The 25,635-nt window shown below is 42.3% G+C and overlaps 1 protein-coding gene across 2 annotated transcripts; it reads right to left on the reverse strand.

Annotated features, from left to right (window-relative positions):
- Positions 1 to 8,513: 8,513 nt before the first annotated feature.
- LOC132765161 (cholinesterase-like) lies at positions 8,514 to 21,531 on the reverse strand. Of its 2 annotated transcripts, none has more exons than XM_067463363.1 (4): positions 21,424 to 21,531; positions 12,208 to 13,708; positions 10,463 to 10,617; positions 8,514 to 9,007 (listed from the first exon to the last, which is right to left on the reverse strand). In XM_067463363.1, exons 2-4 carry the CDS (start codon positions 13,701 to 13,703, stop codon positions 8,952 to 8,954), a joined length of 1,707 nt encoding a protein of 568 aa, XP_067319464.1. In that variant the 5' UTR covers positions 13,704 to 13,708; positions 21,424 to 21,531; the 3' UTR covers positions 8,514 to 8,951. The 2 variants fall into 2 exon arrangements, with proteins under 2 accessions (XP_067319464.1, XP_067319463.1); XM_067463362.1 differs by lacking the exon at positions 21,424 to 21,531 and adding an exon at positions 15,198 to 15,306.
- Positions 21,532 to 25,635: the final 4,104 nt, after the last annotated feature.

Below are 25,635 nucleotides of genomic sequence, written 5' to 3' on the forward strand. Positions count from 1 at the left end.
CTCACAAGGTTCCCCTGCCAGTTTAGCCAGTATTCCATATTCCAGTATTCCCCATCCAATGATTTTCAAACTGGGAACAGGTTTACTGCATCACCTCTCTCATGAAGCCTCCAAACCCCTGTGGGTATGGAGGACTGAACAAAAAGCAGCCTCAATTGGACTATCTGCACCCCTTCTGCTCCATTTGGGATTCAAAATGGTGCAAGAATCCCTGAAGCAAAGGCTGCAGGACATTGCCCTTGGAGAGCTTAGAGCCCACTCAAATTCACCATGCTTCTCCAGAGTTTAAAATTTACCATAGAGGGAGCCATTTAAGTCTTGCAAATACCTAAAAAGTATTACAGTGATTAAATATCGCAGACTCTTTACAAAGGCGAGTTTAATGTATTTCCCTCCGAGATGCTAAGAGGCTGACTGTCTGGAATTCCTTATGCCCAAAGACTATGCCCCTGTGGAGGAAATGAAATAGAAACAATAGAACACATTTTATTGCAGTGCCGCTACTACACAGTGCAACTTTTATATCCAATCCTGTCCCACATGACTGGCCATCCCTCGCAAAGGATCGTTATATATATTTTAGAGGTCAAGTGCCACAGGGTGACTCTCATTGTGGCAAAATTCCTCACAGTGGCAACAAGGCTGAGAAAACAAATAACCTCTGATAGGCATATTACTTGAAACCATGTAGATGTTTTGTACAATGGACTTCTCCTGAGATGGGAGAATTTATAATGACTGTTGGTTTTGCTGATGGGTCTATGGACCATAATAAAATTGTTGTTGCTGGTGGTGCTGTTGTTGTATTCCCCAGCCAGTTTAGCCATTATCAGCCATTGCATGTTCTGGCAAAAGACTACTACCACCTTTTATCTTTACAACATTTAGGTAAACCCATTCCTTACACCAATTACTTCCCATCATTCACATCTGTGCAATCCTGATTGACAATGTTATGAGAACTAACCATTCATGGGTTGAAATGTTGTGGTTGCAGCCATTACTGTCTGTTCTCAACCACCCACAAAAGTAGGCATGGGCAATCTTTTTTTGTCTTGGGGCCACATTGTGGGCCCAGCTGGGAGGGCTGGGCCAGGAGGGAGAGGGGCCGGACACATGCTGAGTGAAGCAGGCCTGGGTGGGGGAGGGTGTAGGAGAGGGCGGGGGTGGATGGGCAGGGCAGGGCCTGGGTCATCCTCAGGTTGTCTTCCCAGCATAAGGACGGAGCTGATTGCCCTATCCTTATGCTGGGAGGAAGGCAGGACATGTGGCAACTGTATCGATCCCCCTACCCCTCCCCATCCTCCTCTCCTAATCCTCGAGCTGTCCTCTTGACATTATGCCAGGAGGAGAGAGAGACAGGTGGTGGCTGAGAATGCTCCTTCTTCAAGCTGTCCTCCTGGCATAAAGATGGGGCTACTCATACCGTCCTCATGCCGGGAAGAGGTCGAGACACACAGTGGCTGAGAGCACTCCAGAGGGCTTTCAGCTGCAGCGTGCCTTCCTCCCCCATCTTTTTGGTGTAAGGATGTGGCGAGCCACCATGTTCTTCTACCAAGAGGACCAGAAAAATGAGGAGGACCTGAGGTTAGCACCCAGGGGGCCACATCTAGGCCTGAGTTTGCCCATGCCTGCACTAAAGGGTGAAAGGCAATGCCATGAATGCTGAACATATGTAAAGAACTACTTGTAATATGCAACTGATTACAGTTTCAAGTACCCCCTAAAACTAGTCATGGAGGATTGAACATCCTTCTAGGAACTTAAGATCATTTGGGGAGGCCCTGCTCTCAATCCCGCTTTCTTCACAGGTGCATTTGGCAGAAACGAGAGACAGGGCCTTCTCAGTGGTGGCCCCTTGGCTGCGGAACTCCCTTCCTAGGGATATTAGATCACACACACACACACCCCTCCTGATTTTCTGGAAAAAATAAAAACCTTGCTCTTCAAACAAGCTTTTGGAACTGCAGTGTACTAGATAAACACAGTACTATGAAAGAGTGAACATGGAACTGCTTAAAGCAATGCTAATGGAAAATGTGTTTAACTGGAGGGCATTGGTGATTATACTTGTAATGGTTTTATATGGATTTTTATTATGTTATGTTAAATGTTCTAATTATATTTATGACTGTTGTGGCATCAAATTGTTGCCAATTTCGTAAGCTGCCTTGAGTCACCTTCGGACTGAGAAAGAATAGAAATACTGTAAATAAATAAATAATCCTCCCCATCTCCAATTGACTATTGGGATACCCATGCAGCCAAATCCCATTCAGAATTATGTACTGGCATTGAATGTTTGCCATTTTTTACTTTGAAAGCCGCCCTGAGTCCCCTGGGGAGAGAAGGCGGGTTAAAAATAAATGATTTATTATTATTATTAATAATAATAATAATAATAATATATGTGTGTTATGGCGACAATTTTTATGCTTATATTTTGTTTTGTTAATCTTATGGTTATGTTGTTTTTACTTTGCATGTTTTGTGATGGTACCTGGGAACCACTCTGAGTCCCCTCGGGGAAATGGAGTGGTATATAAATAAAGTTATTATTATTATTATTATTATTATTATATTTTGTATTATATTTATGGTGTTTGGATTGTTGCCACATTTAGCTGGATGATGATTATGATTGTTTTAATGCAAAATATTGTGCTTCAATAACAACTTCTGCACAAAATAAGTAGGAATAGTAATAGCTTTCCTGACAAGATTAGGCCCATTCCCTTAAAAATGCTTTTGAGTCCCTGAGTGCTGTTCTCAAGAACAGAATCTATTCTCCTGTAATTGAAATTGGACCCTGCCATCTACAGTTTATCTACTCCCTTTCAATACTTGAATGGTGCTGGAGGAAAGTTCTGAGAGTGCTTTGGACCACGAGAAGATCCAACCAGTCCATACTTCAGGAAAAAAAGCCCGACTGCTCATTGGAGGGAAGGATAGTAGAGGCAAAGATGAAGTACTTTGGCCACATCATGAGGAGACAGGAAAGCCTAGAGAAGACAATCATGCTGGGGAAAATGGAAGGAAAAAGGAAGAGGGGCCGACCAAGGGCAAGATGGATGGATGGTATCCTTGAAGTGACTGGATTGATCTTGAAGGAGCTGGGGGTGGTGACGGCCGACAGGGAGCTCTGGTGTGGGCTGGTCCATGAAGTCACGAAGAGTTGGAAACGACTGAACGAATGAACAACAAATTTGATCACCCTGAATTGTACCTTATACAGAATGAACTTTCCCAACTCCCTTGATCTTTCCCCATAGGGCATGGTTTCCAGAACATAACTATACATAAGGAAATGAGTGTAATCAATAACAATATAGTAATTTTAAAACTAGATAAATATGGAAAGGAAAACAATAAATATATAGCAACATAATTTTTTAAACTAACAGCTTAAGGCAATATAAACATAGATCAGGAAATGTATAATAGCTTTATTGTATTTTCGTTTGTTTGTTGTTCTGGGTTTAGTCCTAAGCTGAAAGAACCTCAGAAATCAATCGGAAATCTCTGTCCAAGCCCCTGTAGTCCTTATGGCCAAACTGGTTAGCCGGGAAGTAAATGTTGCTCAAACTACGTAGGATTACACAAGTTGTCCTGACTTGGGATTCAGAAACTCGGGTCTATGCCAGCTTGTCAGTCATCCAGAATTTATTTCAGTCACAGAGCCTTATTGTATAATTTGGAACTTGCTGGACAGATCCCATTTTCTCTGGGCAAAATGTGATTCTTTTACAGGGAAATCCCCTTTTTATTTCCCTGAAGTAATAGGTGGCTGGGAATGGTCTGTTTTTCCTCCAGCTGCTCCCTCAGTTACAGTAACTGTACATGCAAATATTGCTAGGGCTCATAGGAGAAAATCTGGAGCCCCTTTATTGATCAGAAGAGTTAACCATCCTCTTCTCTGTGCCACTACTACCAACCTGAGATATTTGCTTTCTGATGCAAAGGCCCCAAGTTTCTGGTCCCAAAATAAAGTGCAGGTGATCACCTACAAAGCCCTAAATTGTTCGAGCCCTGCCTATCTTTGTGACCGCATCTTCCCCTACGAACCAGCACATACTTTAAGATCCTCGGGGGAGGCTCTCCTCTTGCTCTCACCACCGTCTCAAGCACGGTGAGGACGAGAGAGAGAGAGCCTTCTCTTTGGTGGTCCCTCGGGTCTGGAACTCTCTCCCTAGGGAGAGCAGACAGCCCCCACTCTCTCAATTTTCTGCAAGGAATTAAAAACTTGGCTGTTCAGTTGTGCTTTTGACTAGCTGGTTCACTAGAGAATTATCCTGACCTTATCTAAGCTCCTGCACTTTAGTTGTCCCCTTTCCTTTACTTATGACACTTTAATGGCCAAGGGAATTATCCTGGCAACCCAGTCCCCTGACTATTGCACCTTCCCTTGGCTCTACCAAGGAATCATTGCACTTACTCTGAGCCCGAACCCAGCTTCAAATTGTTGGCCATCCAGGGCATTGTTCTTATGATGTTAATTGATTTTACTGTTTTATTATTTGTTGTTATTGATAGTATTTTATTGTGTTTGTTTTAACTTGTAATCCAGGGCTTGTCCCTTTGTAAGCCACCCTGAGTTCCTTCAGGGAGATGGAGGCAGAGTACAAAAATAAAGTTGTTGTTGTTGTTACTATTATTATTAAGGCTAAATGGCACCTCTCCTTCTTAATACTTTTCAGACTACTAGCCTAAGTCTCATCTGCCAAGGCTCACAAAAGTGGTTATTCTTACTCCGTTTGTAACTTTTTCCAGCCATGTTGTTAAAATATAATTCAAATAGCTCCTCTTCAGTTATTACTGTTCATGAGAATCCTATGAATGACTGTCCTATGGTACAAAGTATGGTTAACACGGTGCGGCAATATATATCTTGTAACTGTAAAAATAACTAAACCAGTTATTACAGGTACAGCCCAAAATTTAGGTCCGCATTACAAAGACCTACATCAAATTGCTAATTTCAATTGTATGCATCCAGCATCTGGATTGGTGGCTCAACACATAAGATAGACCGGCACCAATCACAGTTCTTGAGGACCCTCTTCCAGTTCCCAAGATATGTGTCATCCTGTGTCTTGTTGTGAGAATCCAGGGAAATTTCCCTGTTAACAAGAGCTTAGTGGTAGGCCCTTAAACATTGCATTAAGGTCAGTGTTTTCAGACTGAGCTCAGGTGTGATTCACCATCTCACCCAGAGTGATTACACAATTATTTACAGTATTTATATTCCACCCTTCTCGCCCCACAGGAGATTCAGGGCAGATTACAATGCACATTTACATGGCAAACATTCAGTGCCATTAGACATACAACATATATAGACAGACACAGGGGCAATTTAGCATTCCAGCTTTCCGGCTTCATGAGGGTATGCTCGATTCTGGCCACAGGGGGAGCTGCTGCTTCACTGTCCACTTGTGACACCAAGTCCTTGATGGAGTACTTCCTCATTCTTACACATGCTGCTGGAACATTTTATGGTGTCGTAAATTAGTTAAATTAGCCTCCCCATATAAAGCAGTACCTACATTTCCTACTTGACAGATGCAACTGTCTTTCAGGCTGCATAGGTCAACAGCAAGCTAGACTATTAATGGTCAGGAGCTCACTCCAACCCAAGTTGGCTTTGAACTCATGACCTCTCGGTCAGTAGTGATTTAATGCATCTGACTACTAACTAGTGATTTAATGCAGCTGGTACACTAGCTACTGGTTCAAGGTTAATTCTAAAAAAGTCTCTTCTATCAACCTCTCTTCAACCTTCCTTATCTCATCTGGGTTTTGACATGGCACTTAAATTTATTAAACAAAGACTGTGGGACATTGCCTTTTGTGAGCTGCGTCCTCACTCATATGTTTTGTGTTCCCCAAGCACCCTGAGCGTACATTATGTTGGGCCTTTTCATGAAGCAAATTATTTTAAGAACTTGACTGTGGCCAGATATTGCTACCTATTCTCCAAGGTGCAGTGAGAATAGGTAGCAATATTTGGCCAGTAGCAGTCTTGAAGTTGTCACACTTAGATATCAGAACACAATTACAGCCAAGGACCCCAGGGTTCTTCAAAGGTTCAGTTTGGCTTGATATAAACAAAAACTTTTAAGCTTTGGCTGCACAACGTGTTTAAAGGCACCTTCTGAAGTTCCCATCTGAAGTGCTTTGAGGTAGATTTGCAGGAGTCTCATACAATGCAAGACTTTGCCCACATAATAACCAGGACATTGAATGTATGTATTGCATCTTATTGTCCTGCATTTTTCACAAGCAGGCTCGGCTATATATTATTAACCCACTACTGAGCAACCTACTCAGTAGATCTGCCCAATTCCAAGTAAAGTTTTTATTAGGTGACAATTTGTAAACCGCAATGAGTCGCCGCACAGGCTGAGATATTAGCGGTATACAAGTGTACTAAATAAATAAATAAATAATTTCCACATGTGGCCTTGGTTATTGTCAGGTTTCTCTCCAAGGTAGCCAGGATAAGACAATTTCCTGTATTAGACCCAGGTTGAATCTTACCTTGTATATATTTGCAGTGCTTTTACCCTTGTTTATGTGTATCTAGAATTGCAATCATCCTGTTTTTAAGAAGTCTTATCAGTTTATGAATCTGTTGTGCACTTTTTCCGCTGAGCAAATTGGGTATTTGGACCATAATAAAGATTGATGATGATGATGATGATGATGATATTTGTGTAATAACTATTTATATTATGTACATTGAAGCCTGAAGGCAAATTAACATTTTGTGTGCTGATCTGAGTGCCTTTGTACCCAAAGAACAGGGGAAATTTTCTCTAAATAATAAAATAAATAACAATAAATTGTTGCCAGAAATATATTGGGATTTCAACTGTGATGGTGTTTGCCATATACCATTATTCAATCCAGATTGAGGCACATTGGCACCACCTGTACACTTGTAAGGAAACATAGCCACTGCTCAACGGAAGTTATGAAAATTCATCAATATATAACATTTTTAAATAACCACAAGATGCAGGTTCCAGCACTAATCAAACTCAACTAGAAGAAACCAAATGTCATGTGCATAGCCCATAAAGCAAACGTAGATCAGAAGTGTTCCTGCAACAATCCATGTCATGCTGCTTCCTGGGATAATGTGTGCAGCCATCCATACTGATAACTGCCATGATCATAGCATCTTAGTGTTGGAAGAGACCTCGTGGGCCTTCCAGTCCAACTCCCTGCCAAGAAACAGGAAAACTGCATTAAGCACTCATGACAGATCCCCTTGTTGCCTCTACTACCTTTTGGATCATAAAATTGTCTGCAAGGCATGTTAGAAATTTGTTGGATTTTGTACTCTTGGCCAAGTTTGCTTTCCAGCAAATATCGGGTTAGTTGAAATCGCCCATGTTGTGTATTGTCTGAATGAGTTTTAAGGTTGCTGTTTTTATACCCCTATGTTTTATTTAATTGAGTTTTATTAGATTGTTATGTTTTACTGTTTTATTTCAATTGTATTTTTTTTTGTTTTAATGGATTGCTTTTGCTTTGATGTTCTGGCTTTGATATTCTGTGGACATTTTCTACTATGTGTAAGCTGCCCCAAATCCCTTCGGGAAAATGGTGGCAGGGTAAAAAATAAAGTTGTTGTTGTTTTTGTTGTTATCTCTTCTTTGTACCTGTTCAGTCAACTGCTGACAGGAGGCTTCATAGAGTTCTTCATTCTAGCTCAGAGGTCTGTAGTAGACGCTCACAACAAGATCTTTTTGAGTCCTGGTTCCCTTGATTCTTATCCAGATGTTTTTAAGCTGATTTCCCAGATTATAGTCTTGCATCTCTTCTGTGGCATAACCGTTTTTGACATATAAGGGTACTACCCTTTCTCTCACCTTTCTTCTGTTTCTGTCAAAGAGGTTATAGGCTACATTCCAGTGATAGGAGTCATCCCACCAGGTTTCAGTGATGCCTCATAAGTGTGGTGTTGTGCTAAATGTTGGAGTTTGTCTTGTTTATTTCCCATGGGCGACAGATGACAGCAAAACCTCTTATATATGAAACCTGAGAAAGAACAGCATCGCCAACACTTCCTTGTTGCGGCATTTCTAATTTCTGACAGAAACTCTCAAGCAAAGATATCATAGATTTTCTTTACAAAATTGGTTCAGAAGTGGGTTGTCACTGCTTTCCACTGAGGCTTAGAAAGTATGACTTGATCAAGTGTGCATGCCTGAGAGGTAATCTGTCCTGCAAAATCTACACTGTAGAATCAATGCAGTTTGCATCACTTTAACTGCCATGGCTCAATGCTATAGAATTCTGGGAGTTGCAGTTCTGTGAAGCACCAGCACTCTTGGACAGAGAAAGCTAAAGACCCTGTAAAATGCAGCTCCCACAATTCCATAACATTGAGCCATGGCAGTCAAAGTGATATCAAACTACATTCATTTTACAAGATAGATCTAGCTTTGGTTTTTGAACAAAGTAAAAAAAAAAATCAAATAAAAATAAGAAACACAACTCAGTTTTATAATCTAATTCAGGATTTTTATTTAGTTCTTCAGTAACCTACTAGAAATGTTTTCCTGAGACAACAGAAAAGATGCGTTGCTCAGAGCTTAGTGGCAAAAGTGTAGATCGCAGGTGTACAAAAAGTAGATTATTAATGAGGTCCTGGCCTAAAGCATTACATCTGCAGCAAAGTTTCCCAAAACAATTATTTAGCATGAAAGCATGTTAAATCTGTTTTTGGTACATGAAGCCAAGTAGTACCTATTATGGATAAAAGAATATGGGTTGACCCATTTATGAATAAGGTGAACCCCCCATCTACCGATGGGGTTTCAGAAATGTGAATCATCCACAATGCAATCTATCTATTTCTGCTTTCTCTACTTCCTTTTGTCACTTTATCATCACCTACATCTGTACCAAGACTTCTTGATTGTTCATGGAGATTCCCATTATTGGGATTTCTTCCCATCTTCACTTGGTGAAAGAGAACCCTCATTAGATTTTTCTGTGGAAGGAAAAGGAAAGGAGGGGGACATTTGTGACAACAAGAAATTTAATTAGGAACAGATCTGAATTTGCAAGATGAATGTTAAAAATTCTACAAACTTTGGAAAACAGTACATTCTTCATAATATCTTGTTACCCATTTAGCTGCCATTGATACGGTGGCATCAAGACTACTTGTTGAGGATTTTTTCTCAAAAGCTTTTGTCCTAAAGATGTGTATGTGTAGTGTTCCTTTGTGGGAGTCAGAATTAGTGGATCGGCTGTTCTTGTGGTGGAGGGACAGTTATCTGGTTCTTAACATCAACAAAACCAAAAAGTTCATAGCGGATTATAGGAAGAACAAATTCAGCCCTTGGTCATAAATGGAGACCAAGTGGAGTAGGTGGCCAGTTTTAAGTTCATGGGTGTCACTGTGAAGGAGGATCCGAACTGGGGTGCCCATATAACAGCGTTGGTGAAGAGGCTGAGACTCCTAAGGACCCACCAAGTGAATGTTAAAAACTGCAGGTGACTTTCTACTGCTGTGCTATGGAGAGTGCCCTAACCTATTGCATCTGCACATGGTTTGGTAGCTGCACAGTGTCAGAAAGGAAGGAGCTCCAAAGGATCACCACTTCTGCACAGCCAATCATTGATTGCCCTCTCCCCTCTTTGGAAGAACTCCTGCTTCCTTGAGAAAGCTTAGAGCATTCTTGGGGATCCATCTCACCCGTCATATTTATTTTTTGAATCATTGTCATCTGGAAGATGGTACAAGGTGACAAAAACAAACAGACTGAAGGATAGAGTTGTGGTTATATTGAACTCTGTGATTTTGTACTGATGTATCATTGAGGGCTGTGTGGTGGGTATGGGGGTGTGGAAGAATGGGGGTGTTGTTTTGTGCTGTGAAGGCATGTAATTTTGTTGTACAATAGCACAATGACAAATAAAACTATTCTATTCTATCAATACAAGAATACACAGCCAAAGTACTCCTGACAGGTGATCATCCTGAGTCTGTTCAAAATCCTCCAAAGAAGAAGACTGCAGCACTCTGTCCTCTGCATTCCCAATGTTGGAGACATTTGCAAATTTGATAAACATACCCTCTATTCCATTGTCCAAGTCATTAATAATTACTTAGGGCTTTTATATCCCGTCCTATCTCAACCTCTGCAGAGGGACAAGATATTGAATAGAAATAGAACCAGGACAGAACCCTGTGGCATCACACTCATCATCTCGCCAGAGTAACGAGGAGACATTGGGGTGTTCCCTTAGAATTTGGTCCCAGAATCCCTTCTAAAGGAAACTGAACTCTGCATCAGGGACCATTAGTAATTTTGGTGCCTGCAGGTAACAGTATTAAAATACAGATCTAGGGTGTCAGTTCCGGTACAAGCCAGAATTCTTAGAAACATCTGGTTCATGATAGGCAAACACACACTGCAAAACAGAAAGCTGAACTTACTTGACTGTGCAGAATATGCTTTCAAGAAATCACAGTGGCGGGCTGGTGAGACCTGTTGATTTTGAGGCATCTCAGTGTTAAGAAGGAAGACCTTCTGCTGCATGGCATTGTAGAGGGGCCACTTTCCCACCTTGACCTTGGACTCTGTGGGATTCCTGTGGACGAAGCAAGAATATATTTAAGGCCAGTATGACTGCATGTGGGCACTGAAGACTGAATAGCTACTTTTAAAAGACGAAATCCTAATCTAACTAACTGCCTTTTAAGTCTGAGAACTACAACTCTAAGTTGTTGTTTACAAAAAGCAATTTTCAAAGTTATAGTTAGCCCTGAGGACTCCTCTGTGACATCTGGGGAGTCAACAGGGGTTAGAGAATGCTGTACACCATGGGCCTTTCATCTGATTGAACATACCTTCCATTATGTTCTTATTTCTTATATACAGTGGTCCCTCACTTATTCGGGTGTTACGTTCCAGGACCACCCGCGATAAGTGAAATTCCACAAAGTAGGGACACCCCCTCCCCTTCCCTCCTTGCCCTCTTTACCTTCCTCCTCCTCATTGCTGCCTGGACCTCTTGCCACCACTAGGGCCCCACGGTGCCTGGGCCTCCATCGCCTCCTCAAATGTGGGGCAAAAGCAGCAGCAAGAGGTCGAGGCAGTGACAAGAACAACAACAAAAAAGGTAAAGAGGGCAAGGAGGGAAGAAGAGCCTCCCACAGAGGGAAGAAGCTTCAGCAAGAGGCCCAGGTGGCGATGAGGTGCCCCCCCCCCCCCTCTCTCTCTTTCACTCAATGTTCCCTTGCTACTTACATTCTTTTATTTTTAGGCACAAAACAGTGAGCCCACAATAAACGAACCATGAAGTAGCGAGGGAACACTGTATCTGCAGGGGATAAGACTTATTCTAATAGCCATTAGGGTCACTTCTAGAACTATCCTGTTGTGTGCAAGAGGTGTTTGTGCATGCAGCTAGCATTTTTTATTTTTTTTGCGGAAAATAAACAGAACTGAGTCCCCCATGGTGCAGTGGGTTAAACTGCTGAGCTGCTAAACTTGCTAAGTGAAAGGCCACAGGTTTGACTCCAGAGAGCTGTGTGAACTTCCGCTGTTAGCCCCAGCTTCTGCCAACCTAGCAGTTTGAATACATGCAAATGTGAGTAGATTAATAAGTACTGCTCCGGCAGGAAGGTAATGGCACTCCATGCAGTCATGCCAGTCACATGACCTTGGAGATGTCTACGGACAACGTTGGCTCTTTGGCTTCAAAATGCAGATGAGCACCACCCCCCAGAGTTGGACACGACTAGACTTAATATCAGGGGAAAACCTTTACCTTTACCTAAACAGAACTGAGGTTCAGATATGTCAGTTCAATACTTGAACAATTCCTGAATGCTCAACCAATTGCCCAAGCTTTTACTACATAAGATCTGAGATCAACATGTGCATGTTGCCACAGGAAAGCAAAATGAGGACAGTAACCCAGCCAGTTAGAAATCTCGCCTGCCATGAAGGTTTCCTACATTTCCAGCATTGCAGTAACTTAAATGTGGAACTGAGCATTGTGAAATAGAGTTTGGGCATCCAAAGAAGAGGAGCAAGCAAAGTTGCCAAAAGGAATGCAAACACATATAATTAAAAAGTAGGTGCGAGTGATTCTGGGTTCTAGGTGTGAACTATTTTTATTGTCTCATTCTTGGTATTGCCAAAAAATTTGGAGACTGAAGGAAAGTTTCCTTACCCATTTCTGGCGAACTCTGCCCAATAGTGCATGATCCTATGGCTCAATGCAGCCTCAGCCTCTGTAAATGTTTTGTTGACAGCCACAGCCAACTCAAGATTGCCAAACACATATGGTAGCTCAGCACCATGAGGAGCTCCAAACCACTCAGGGAAGGCTGCACCAGAGGTGTGGTGAGAGAAGACATAAGCATACACAGGACTCCCAGCTTCTTGGACCTTTGCCGTAAATTCAGCTAATGGGCACCAAAACCCATATTCATTGATCATCTGAGACATTGCCGACCGGTACTGTGCAGCACCCTGATAGTCTTCGCTGTACTTCAGGGCCACAGCCTTCACATCTTCAGGACTCACATTGCGAATTGTCCTCTTTGCTATGTTCAGAAGTTGATCCCAAGAGATCAAGCCATCCTTCACTTCAGGGTAGTAATATGGCACAAAATGAATTGTTTCATCTGAAGTTCCACCAAGGAGAATTGGTTTGACCTGGATGCGTCCCGATTGAAGTAGTTTTTGTGGATCTTCGGGCAAAAAGTCCCCATCAGTGGTTGGTAAGAAAGGGACATCCAGAAGAAACTCCTGCTTCAGCATTAAAGGTACCTCCTGCTGACTAAATTCGGTTGCATTTTTCCCCCGAAGGCAGCTCAATAAAGCATTTTCATCACTTCCCTCACATCCCAGAAGATGACTGAGAGCAAGGGTTTTCTGCTTAACCTCCTCAGGACTTTTCCATCCCCAGAGCACATTGGGAACTGCACTCTGCAGGATAGCTTGGCTGAAAAGTGGCTGGCTTCTTGGAGAAAGGAGATGCAAACCCACAGATACTGCCCCACCATTGTGGCCAAAAATGGTAATCTTGTTAGGATCTCCACCAAAAGCAGCTGCATTCTCCTTGAACCAGGTCAGTGCTAACTGTTGATCCAACAGACCCATATTTCCTGGAATAACAGGTGGCAAATAAAAGAAGCCCAGAGGACCCAGGCGGTAATTAATGGAGGCCACAATGACCTTCTCTCTTGCAGCTAAGGAAGCTCCGTTATATAAGTTCATTGAACCTGACCCAGAGGAAAATCCACCCCCTCCATGGATCCAGATAAGAATGGGAGTTGGTGTAGAGGGCTGTGGATGGGGCACCCAGATGTTCAGAGAGAGACAATCTTCTGACAGAGGCCTGTTGAGAGCCCACGCCTTTGAATCAGAGGACTCTGGGTAAGTGACCTGGGGGCAGGCATTGCCAAAGTTGTTAGCCTCCAAGACTTGACTCCAGCGCTGATGTGGACGAGGCTTCTGGAAGCGCAGGTTCCCCAAGGGAGGCTCAGCATAAGGGATGCCAAGATAGGCCATCACAGAACTAGAGCTTTCTGAGAGAAGTTTTCCCTTAATGGGACCACTCTTGGTGTTCACCATGGTCCCATCTCCAGTGGGAGAACTGGATGTTAATGAAAAGAGGAGGAAGAGGAAACAGAAACCGGGGAAAGGATGACCAAGCATCATGGCAGCTGAAAGGAGAAAATGGTAGACAAGGTTAAATAAATATAAGGCATCTATTTCACTCATAATCAGTTGTAGCCTACCAGCACTATCTTCCCCTGTAGTTCTGCCTAATTATGTGTATGTGTGTATGCACCTGCCTTCAATATGTTTATCAATTTATGATAATCCCATAATTTTCACAGGATTTTCTTAAGGAATACTGAGAGGTGTGTTCACTTGTTCCTCAAAACTGCATCTGGTATTCTTTGGTGGTCTACCATCCAAGTACAAATCAGGTCTCACACTTCCTAATTTCCAAGTTCAGATGGGATCTAGCACCTTCAGGCCTGCCCAAGAGCACACCTCTGAAATTCCAGATGGACACTTCTCATCTCCTAAATGATAAGACACCTTCAGCAAAAATGTAGAACTTGTTCACTCAGCAGCATTATGATCTATGACAGCCACAATCTTTTCTAGAATAGATAATTTTGTTATACTTATTTAATTGTTGATGCAGTTGATTGTCTCCATTTAACATGCTAATATTCCTTTTTCATGTGCTTTCTCCAGTGTTTTTAAACAGCCTTATTATTGCACCAAATATATTTTTATAAAATATTCCTATTTCTCACCTGGCAGAGTATGAATGCAAATGGATAGAAAAGAATCAATTTAAGCTCCCAACATAAATCACTGAGCCTCTTTATATATATATATATATATATATATATATATATATATATATATATATATATGCTAGAATATGGGCATCAAGGCAATAGCAACAGCCTGATTGTTTTCTGAAGAATTACTTTCCAAATAGAGTCAGGCCTTATATACTGTACACTATTCCCCAACTTTAGGAGCCTCTTGAATACAGCCTCACCAAGTTGTGGGAATAGTTTTCAGGACCTCAAAGGGCTCAATTTTTATTTTTATTTTTGCTTTCTCTTAAGAATTGGGATTCAAAGCAGCTTTAGAAACGTAAACTAATGCAGATGAATTACATATTTAGATATACATTAACATTAACATTAACAATATTAACTAGAGCCCCCAAAGGCACAATGGGTTAAACCCTTGTGTCGGCAGGACTACTGACCCATAGGTTGGTGGTACGAATGCAGGGAACGGGGTGAGTTCCCGTCTCAGCTCTAGCTTCCCATGCAGGGACATTAGAGAAGCCTCCCACAGGATGGTAAAACATCAAAACATCCAGGCATACCCTGGGCAACAACCTTGCAGATGGCCAATTCTCTCACACCAGAAGCAACTTGCAGTTTCTCAAGTCGCTCCTGACATGAGGAAAAAAATAACCAGCATCTTGTTCAACAATTGTAAGATCACAAAATGGACTTCAGGCTTGTATCTTATGGAGTACAGTAGTTAATGACTGTAAACATGACACCCAAAACCCCTAGCTTTAAAAGTTTGCAGCATTCCCACCCCAACTGCTTCACTAGCATCACCATCTCTTCCTGCTAAGTAAAGAACAGTTTGTGTCTTGCTTGCCTTCAGTAGTGGCCCTCTCCTCAGTTCCTGGCTGCCTCCTTCTCTTCCCCTTCAGCAACATCTGCCTTCCCTTCTTCACTCTTCTCCTTTTAAACTCTTTTGCTCTCCGTCCTCTCTCTTATGAAACCAAGCATTTATTTCCTCCCTCAAGCTTTCCATTTCTCAATGCCTGTCTAACATGGAAGATTTTTCTGCTCTCAGACATCCTACAGGTTCCTGCAGGCTGTTAGTCATGGCAAATTGTATATGCACCATTTACATTAACATAGCTCAAGGAATTAGGTGTCACAGACAGAGGGAACCACACATTTTCTAGGAAACTCCAAGCCTAATTTTATACCAAGAGAGTTCCTCTACAGTCTGAGCAATTGCTGGAAATATGGGTTAGCAACTATCATGGATTCAATGTATTGTCAAAGGCTTTCATGGCTGAAATCACTGGGTTGCTGTAGGCTTTTCTGGGTGTATGGCCATATTCTAGAAGCATTCCCTCCTGACATTTCATCTGCATCTATGGCAAGCATCCTCAGAGGTTATGAGGTCACACCCTCTGAGGATGCCAGCTATAGATGCAGGCAAAACGTCAGGAGAGAATGCTTCTAGAACATGGCCATACAGCCCAAAAAATCTACAACAACCCACTATTATGGATTCCTCCCTGTATTTCTGTCTAGGCTTCCTGGCCTTGCCATCTCCATTTGAAGGATCACAAGAAAGAGGTTCAGTTCAGCCTCATGAAGAAATGAAGGAAGGATAAATTTTGAAGCAAAAACAATATTTCTTTATGAAGAAAACAGAAAAAAAGATAATATTTGAGCCCAAAATAATAGTAACAAGCTGTTTCTCAAAGGAAAACCCTACTCCTGACAAATCTAAAGGGTCTATGGAATGCAGCTAAGTATAAAGGGGCTTCAAACTAAGACATCTATAGGATTGCTGTGAGTTTTCCAGGCTGTATGGCGATGTTCCAGAAGCATTCTCTCCTGGCATTTCACCTGCATCTCTGGCAGGCATTCTCAAAGGTTGCCTATGTATAAGACATCTATAGACTTTCTCGACCTCTGATGTGAAGAAAAATCCAAAAAAGAGAGGAAAGGTCGTTCTTGATTAAGGGGACTCTCTCTTTTCTTCAGTTTATCATTAACTTCTGGAGATTCTGCTTTTCTTCTGTTCCTGTACAGACTCCTTCATGCATCTATCTGACTTTAGTTCTGTATTTCTTTGCCTTGCCCCTATATTTAACCTGTTCTTTACTTGGGGCTGTCACCTAAGGTACAGTAGACACTTCTGTGTGAGGCAAAATATGATCTTAATGTTATTCTATGGGAACTTCAATAGGAAAGTCCCAATGTGCTTAAAGTGATGAGCAAGGCTTGTGCTTCGTGTGCAAAAAGAGTCTATGTGCATGTGGGATTGTTTGTCACCCTCTGGTAATGGTTCCACATTACTCTTAAGGGTTTGAATATGAAAACAATGAAGTTGCAACAAATGGGGCACTTGTTGTCTTTATAGATATGCACAGGATTTCCCAATTTCTGACAACTAAGCAGTGCAGATCTACTGGTCTGAGCTGGTTTGACAATGCCTCTGTTCATTGATCAAAATAGTTAAGCATTGATTACTCTCTTGAATGCAACAATGAGACCATTTCCTTGTCAGCAGGAGGGAGAGAGTTTCAAAGGGAAAATCCAGTTTGCACTTTAAAGTGAGACTTGCCTTCTTCCAAGATCCAGGGTATCTTTTCCCATCCCACCTCATACAATGTTTTTGGGTAATTTCCTTCCTAAAAACACTTGCTTGAAAGTCATATTTATCAAGCATAATTCTTAATACCATTGTGACACATGTTGACAAGTGATGGCTCCATCACTCTGCCTAGGCCCAGGGTATGGATGCTGCAGGACTAGAATGTGTCCGGAGGAGGGTGACTAAAATTATCACGGGTCTGGAGAACAAGCCCTATGAGGAACGGCTTAAGGAGCTGGGCATGTTTAGCCTGAAAAAGAGAAGGCTGAGAGATGATAACCATGTATAACATCTACATGTTTAACATCTACATGAAGCCGCTGGGTGAGATCATCCGGAGTTTCGGGGTGCGGTGTCACCTGTACGCAGATGACGTCCAACTCTGTCACTCCTTCCCACCTGCTACTAAGGAGGCCGTCGAAGTCCTGAACCGGTGCCTGGCCGCTGTAATGGTCTGGATGAGGGCGAACAAACTGAAATTAAATCCAGACAAGACAGAGGTACTCCTGGTCAGTCGCAAGGCCGAACAGGGTATAGGGTTACAGCCTGTGCTGGACGGGGTCGCACTCCCCTTGAAGGCGCAGGTTCGCAGCTTGGGTGTGACCCTGGACTCATCGCTGAGCCTGGAGCCCCAGGTTTCAGCGGTGACCAGGGGAGCATTTGCACAGCTTAGGCTCGTGCGCCAGCTGCGCCCGTATCTTGGGAAGTCTGACTTGGCCACGGTGGTACACGCTTTGGTCACATCCCGCCTCGACTACTGCAACGCTCTCTACGTGGGGCTGCCCTTGAAGACGGTCCGGAAGCTCCAGCTAGTCCAGCGCGCGGCAGCCATGTTGTTAACGGGAGCTGGAAGCAGAGAGCATACAACGCCTCTGCTGTCCCAGCTCCACTGGCTGCCGATTTGCTACCGGGCCCAATTTAAGGTGCTGGTGTTATCCTACAAAGCCCTAAACGGTTCCGGCCCAAAATACCTTGCAGACCGCATCTCGGCCTACGAGCCCACGAGGGCCTTGAGATCATCCGGGGAGGCCCTTCTCTCGGTCCCGCCGGCCTCACAGGCACGTCTGGCGGGGACGAGAGAGCGGGCCTTCTCGGTGGTGGCCCCCCGGCTGTGGAACACCCTCCCTGCTGAAGTTAGACAGGCGCCCTCCTTGATGGCCTTTCGTAGGGGCCTGAAAACATGGCTCTTCGAGCAGGCCTTCGACTGAGTGCATTGAATGACCATGGACTGAACTAGGACTGTGAATTTTGGCTATGACCCCAGGACTTGACGAAGCGGTTTTTTAGTATAAGTATATGTTATGTTGTATTGTCTGGTCTGTATCGTCTCGGCTTTTTGTACACTGTCTCTTTTTTGTTGTTGTGAACCGCCCCGAGTCGCCCTCGGGCTGAGAGGGGCGGTCAATAAATGCAATAAATAAATAAATAAATAAATAAATATAAATATGTGAGGGGAAGTCACAGGGAGGAGGGAGCCAGCTTGTTTTCTACTGCCCTGGAGACTAGGACGCGGAACAATGGCTTCAAACTACAAGAAAGGAGATTCCATCTGAACATGAGGAAGAACTTCCTGACTGTGAGAGCTGTTCAGCAGTGGAACTCTCTGCCCCGGAGTGTGGTGGAGGCTCCTTCTTTGGAGGTTTTTAAACAGAGGCTAGATGGCCACCTGTCAGGGGTGCTTTGAATGCAATATTCCTGCTTCTTGACAGAGGGTTGGACTGGATGGCCCATGAGGTCTCTATGATTCTATGATTCTAAGATGTTGTTGGACTACAACTTCCATCAGTCTAAGCCAGCATAGCTAATAGTTTGGTGTATGGAGAGAGGGCCTTCTCAGTGTCTGTCTCTCAACTGGAACTGCTTTCTCGGGGAGACCAAAATGTGTCCCCACCTTTGTTGTCTTTTCTGGTTCCAGGCTAAAACCTTTTATTCAGACAGACTTTTACAACAGTTAGGGCAAGCTATATTATCTTATGACAACTTTATATTTTTATATCATTGTATTTTAATTGTATTGGTTCAATAATTGAATTAGTTTAATTCTATTTTAATATTTATCTTTTTATGTTTTTAATTGTATTGCTTTTAAAGTTTTGAGCTGCTTTGTGTCCTGTTCCTGGGAAAAGTTGCAATATTGATAAATAAATATCACCTCCCAACAAAAGTTTGCTTGAGGCACTGTCAGGCCATTATATGCTAATCAAGGTGGTCAGTTGAAACACTCACACCTAGCTCCAGCAGACAAGAGCCCTTTGTCTCACTCTGGTCATTCCACAGATATATAAACCCCTTTTTCCTAGTTCCAACAGACCTCACTACCTCTGAGGATGCTTGCCATAGATGCGGGCGAAATGTCAGGAGAGAATGCCTCTAGACCATGGCCATATAGCCCGAAAAAACTACAACAACCCATTGTTATTGTTGTTCTTGTGTGGAAATTTGTGAGTTGGAGCCCCATCTTGCCCATTCCTGGCCTAAGCAATAACAAGAAAGGCATAACCTTATCTGCAAACTCTTCAGCCATCCAGAATTCATTCTGCTATTTGATTCTGTGTTTGTTGTATATAGAGTTAGTACTCTTCTGCTGTATGGATCCCAAATGCCTCTTTGAAGATAGTAATTCTGTTTAGAGCAGCTGCCCTGAATCCCATTTGGAAAGAAAGGTAGGATATAAATTCATAAATAAATGAATAACCTTTCTTTCCAGAACCTAATCTGGAGTTTTATTTGGCTGGAAAACTACAATTTCCCCATCCTCAGCCATTGTCTGACTTATGGTAATTGTTTATTGTGGGATATGGCAATGCAAATCCACTGGTTGCTGTAGTTCTGATTCTCATAAAGGATATTTTAGTCCATAATTCAACAAAACTATCCAATGTACTTAACCTGTTTTGGACATAGAGTTCAGCAGTTTCTCTAGACTAAAACTCAGAGCAGATTTCCTTCCGTCACCACTACCATAGTAGTCACTGTAAATTTCCAGTGTGACAGTACCTATTGGTCAGCATCTGTGGGGACATTAGTGATCTGTGGGGAAAGTTCCTTCTTGCACTTGTGTTGTCATTCCCAGTCTTATGATACTTTACTGCCTAAGCGAAAGATCAAATAGCATTCCTTCCCCGTGACCAAAATTTAATAAGTTTCTTTGCACAATTCAGATTACTAATCCTATCCTTTCATTCATGCATAACCCTCCTCATTCCTTTCTAAAGTTGCAAGGTTAGGCAGACATTACATGCGTGTAAGAGCAACTATATTTACTGTTGGGTTGATGGGAATAAGGAGTGGTAGCTGATAGGTCTGGTGTCTGTGTTAGCAAGGTGTGAATCTACTCAAGAATTTTGACTGATCTTTAGTCTGTTCTTTGGAGAAAATAAGGTACTGAACTCTGTAGGACCTTGGAGAGCTACCTTAAGGCCTGGAGTTTCAGACTGGTCCCCATTCTTCGGGTGTGATTACACAAAATATTTGAACTATGAGTGGCTATGAGTCCACTAGGGAGATAAGGCAGAATACAAATAAAAGTCTTATCATTATTATTATTATTATTATTATTGTAGTTATTATTATTATTATTATATTGCTCATGCTAAATCACTTAAAGGTTCTCTTAGATTCCTCCTTTCTCTGCTTTCTTTTAAAGTTTGGAGTAAATCCTGGATTCATGCCCAAATGATATAGATTCCACCAACTGCCATTCTTATATCACTGCACCCTAAATCACACCTTTGAGTCCAGGAGCAATGGCAGGTTTCCATTGGGTGGTGACTATTTGCCTTCATTCCTGGATTCAAGGAATACAAAATATTATTATTATTATTATTATTATTGTAGTAGTAGTAGGAGCCCCCGGTGGCGCAGTGGGTTAAACCCCTGTGCCGGCAGGACTGAAGACCAACAGGTCACAGGTTCGAATCCGGGGAGAGGCGGATGAGCTCCCTCTATCAGCTCCAGCTCCTCATGCGGGGACATGAGAGAAGCCTCCCACAAGGATGATAAAAACATCAAATCATCCAGGTGTTCCCTGGGCAACGTCCTTGCAGATGGCCAATTCTCTCACAACAGGAGCGACTTACAGTTTCTCAGGTCGCTCCTGACACGACAAAAAAAAATATTGTAGTAGTAGTAGTAGTTGTTGTTGTTATTATTATTATTATTATTATATTGTTTTACTTCATCAGCACATCTGATGACAGAAATCCTTAAAGGCTTATGCTTAATCAGTCTTAAAGGTTCTCTTAGATTCCTCCTTTCTCTGCTTCCTTTTAAAGTTTGGAGTAAATCCTGGAGTGGATTCATGCCCAAATGATATAGATTCCACCAACTGCTATTCTTATATCACTGCAGCCTAAATCACACCCTTGAACCCAGGAGCAATGGCAGGTTACCAATGGGTAGTAATTATTTGCCATAGTTCCTGGATTCAACGGTTTGATTAAGGCCGCGACTGACCGTTTCTGGTCTGTTTGGGTCTTACCTCCTTGACAGGTGTCTGCTGCTCTTCAATGAGGCTCCCACACTGTTCAGTTGGAAGTTCAGCGAATATGGAGTTGCCTGCCACACTCCCTGCAACACTTAGAAATAACCAGGAGAGCAACAGTATTTATGTACTGTTGGGAAGAGCATTGGCCAACTTAATATTTCCATACAAAAGCAAGACGAATTCTTCTGCTTGTGAAATTGGCAGGAAGTTCAAGTCAGGGTCAAAAAATACTTTTAAAAAAACAGGAATGTGTAGGACTTCAGGGAAAGGACACTCAGAATTACCGAAACATGGCCCATCATTGCATTGAAAAGAGAATGAAGTGGTCTGATTTTTGCAAAGCTTGCGTAAGTTACCTGTTTTTAGAGTACTTCTCACAAAGTTCCCCAGCCAGTTTAGCCAGTATCCCGTTATTAGGCATTGCATATTCTGGCAAAAGACTATGATATCCCTTTTTTTTTTTACAGGAAACTCATTCTTTGCACCAATAACTTCCCATCATTCGCACTTGTGCAATCCTGGTTGCCAATTTTATGAGAGGAACTAACCATTCATGGAATGGTTGAAATGTTGTTGTTTGCGTGGATGCCAGAAGAGTGAAGGATCAATACCTCCTAATCACATTATCACACCAGAGCTGGTGTGGTGGGGCCCTTCGCTACAGAGGTCATCACCTTCCCAAACTACATTTCCCAGAATTCTGCAGGTGGCAGAAATGTGGGGCTTCCTGCTTTAAATTCCTGGTGTGATATAATGTCGTCATCATGGAAGGTTGAACCTCCCCCTCTCCAACTAATCAGGCAAAATTGGACTACCAGGGCCCTTCCACACAACCATGTAACCCAGGATATCAAGACAGGAAATTGCACAATATTTGCTGTGAAGTGGATTATCTGAGTCCACACTGCCATATTCAAAGCAGATATTATGGGATTTCCTGCCTTAATATTCTGGGTTATATGGCTGTGTAGAAGGACCCTGACACACCTATGCAAACAAGTCGTATTGGGAATTTTTGAGTCTCCTTTGGCAAACATAAAGAGGGGTATAAATAAATAAATAAGAAGGGGCTAGAGCTTGCCTGACAAGACTGGATCCATTCCCCTTTTTAAAAAAAGTACCTGGGGGGGGGGGGGGGGGGCATCCACACAGCCCTAGATCCCAGAATATCAAGGCAGAAAATCCCACATTTTCTGCCTTGATATCTGTTGGAGTTCAGCCTGAGTTTGAACTTGAACCTGATTCTCTGTTTGTTCCTCCTGATGCTAATGAAAATATATTTACTGATGCTAATGAAAATGTACCTCTTGATGCCAATGCTCCTGAAATTAGTGAGGAAGAAACTTCTGTAGATTTGGAAAATGCCAATGCTCCTGAAATTAGTGAGGAAGAAACTTCTGTAGATTTGGAAAATGAAAGTACCAGTGTTCATGAGAATGTTTCAGAGGGAAGCCATGACCTTTCACTCCCTTCTGCACCTGGTAACTTTAATGAGAACAGAAGGGACCAGATCTGGCAAGACAGAAGTAAATCACTCAGCTTGCGAAGGTCTTCCCGATTAAAAGAAATACAAACAACAGCTTCAAAGCAGAGTGGCGGTTCACGGAACCAATTCTTCGGCTTTAAGTGCCTTCCGCCGGGCTGACTTTCTCAGTTCAGGCATCGTTTCAGATTGATGAAGACCTTGGCAGTTCTCCCGGTTTTCCTGGCCATTGTCTTGAAAGATGTCTAGGATATCAAGTACGGTTAGTGGATTGCTAACAGGTTCCAGTATTTTACAGTGTGGCTTTGGGTTTTGTTTTTGTCCATTTAAATTCATGTTTGCTGATTTTGCTGTGGCTTTTGACTTGCATTTTTCCTTTATTTTGTAATCATTTTTCTTCAATAAAAAAGGATTGTTTTTCACAGTCAAGTGTGGTGGATAGTTATCTTAGGGCCTCGTTCCCTGCTCTGGATTGCAACAGTTTACCAGGTGCAGAAGGGAGTGAAAGGTCATGGCTTCCCTCTGAAACATTCTCATGAACACTGGTACTTTCATTTTCCAAATCTACAGAAGTTTCTTCCTCAATAATTTCAGGAGCATTGGCATCAAGAGGTACATTTTCATTAACATCAGTAAATATATTTTCATTAGCATCAGGAGGAACAAACAGAGAATCAGGTTCAAGTTCAAACTCAGGCTGAACCCCAACAATATCCTGGGATATAGGAGTGTGTGGAAGGGCCCTGGAGGCCCTTCCACACATCCATATAAATAAGAATATCAAGTTAGAAAATTCCACAATATCTGCTTTAAACTGGGTTCCCTGAGTCCACACTGCCATATATTCCAGTTCAAACCAGATAATGTGGGGTTTTATTCAGCTATGTGGAAGGGGCCTGAGTTCCTGAGTGCTGTTCCCCAGAACAGATTCTCTTTTCCTGTAATTAAAATTGGACTCTAGAGTTTGCTTTGTGTACTCCATGATGGCCATTTCTACACTTGAATGTGGCTATTTTATCACCCTGAATTGTACTTTATACAGAATGAATTTTCCCAGCTCCCTTCACCATTCCCCACAGGGCATGGTTTCCAGACCATAACTGTACGCAGGCAAATGAGGGTAATCAATAGCAATATAGTAAATTTAAAACTAGAAATAAATTAATATATAGCAACACCATTTTTAAAACTAAAGGCTTCAGGAACTATAAACATAGATCAGGAAATGCATAATAGCTTTATTGTATTTTCTTTTGTTTGTTGCTCTAAGTTCAGTCCTAAGCATCTGAAAGTGAAGAATCTGGGAAATCTCTGCCCAAGCCCCTGTAATCCGTATGGTCAAACTGGTTAGCCAGGAAATAAGTGTCGCTAAAACTAAATTGAATTAAGTAAGTTGTCCTGACTTGAGATTCAGACACTCAGGTCTCTGCCAGTATGTCAGTCATCTAGAATTCATTTCAGCCACAGGGCCTTATTGTACAATTTTGAATTTGCTGGAGAGATCCCAGTTTCACTGGACAAAGGGTGATTATTTTACAGGGAAATCCATGAAGTAATAGGTGCTGGGAATGGTCTGTTTTTCTTCCAGCTGAAGAATATTGAATTGGGAAAGCTGATTTAGGCATTTAAGTCCATTATCAAACCTTCATTATCAAACCTCACACCACTTCAACACCTCTAAAATCAAGACCAGTATCTGGCCACCAGTATTAAAAACCTCTAAAATTAGAACAATAAATAAAGAACAAATCTCAAACACAGGGGAACTCCAGACAAGAAACAATCGGGGACAGCTAATCACCTCTCAACAAAGGATTCCCCCAGATAGTAAAAAGCCATACCTGAAAACTGTCAGGCCATCAAATGCTAATCAAGGTGGCCAGTTGAAACATTCGCAACTCCCTTCAACAGACAAAAGTTCTTTCTCCCACCCTGGACTTTCCACAGATATACGAGGGGATCCTTTGTTGGGAGGTGTTAGCCGGCCCTTATTTCTTTCCTGTCTGGACATTCCACAGATATCTAAACCTCACTTGCCTAGTTTCCAACAGACCTCAGAACTTCTGAGGATGCCTGCCATAGAAGTGGATGAAATGTCAGGAGAGGATGCTTCTGGAACATAGCCATATCACCCGGAAAACTCACAACAACCCACTGATTCTGGCCTTGAAAGCCTTTGACAAGCCATCAGACCATTTCCAATGTCTTGCCCTTTTCTCCTGAGAAGATCTTCTAAATGAATCCAGCTTCAAATAGACAAATAGCAGCTCTCCAGTTTTCCTGCCACAAGGGAGTCCTCAGCCAATGACAGCTCAGATCCTAGCTCAACCATTCCTGAGCCAGTCAGGGAGGGGAGAAGGTCTTCTGAATGGCTGCCAAAGGGGATAAAATGCTTTGCACTGTGTTATATGTTATATCAGTTCTTTGGAACGATTTCACTGTTCTGACAGCCATCTGGCCAGATGAATAACATTTATAGTATTGTCTTCAAACCCGTGAAAGCAGCATGGTGTGCTGGGCAACAAACCTACACTGCCCCCTGGTGGCAAACAGGTTATTTTGGTAATAAAAAGTTTGAGGACTCCTGCAATAAAAGATGCAACCACTGTACATGTCTGTGTGAGAAACTTATCATATAATTAAAAACTGGTTTGAAAGGTCACCAAAATTCACATGTCCCTTTAGTTGTTGACCTCTTTTATTTATTTATGGATGGGGAAGCT

This window comes from Anolis sagrei, chromosome 2 (assembly GCF_037176765.1).
Source record: "Anolis sagrei isolate rAnoSag1 chromosome 2, rAnoSag1.mat, whole genome shotgun sequence".
Taxonomy (NCBI): domain Eukaryota; kingdom Metazoa; phylum Chordata; class Lepidosauria; order Squamata; family Dactyloidae; genus Anolis; species Anolis sagrei.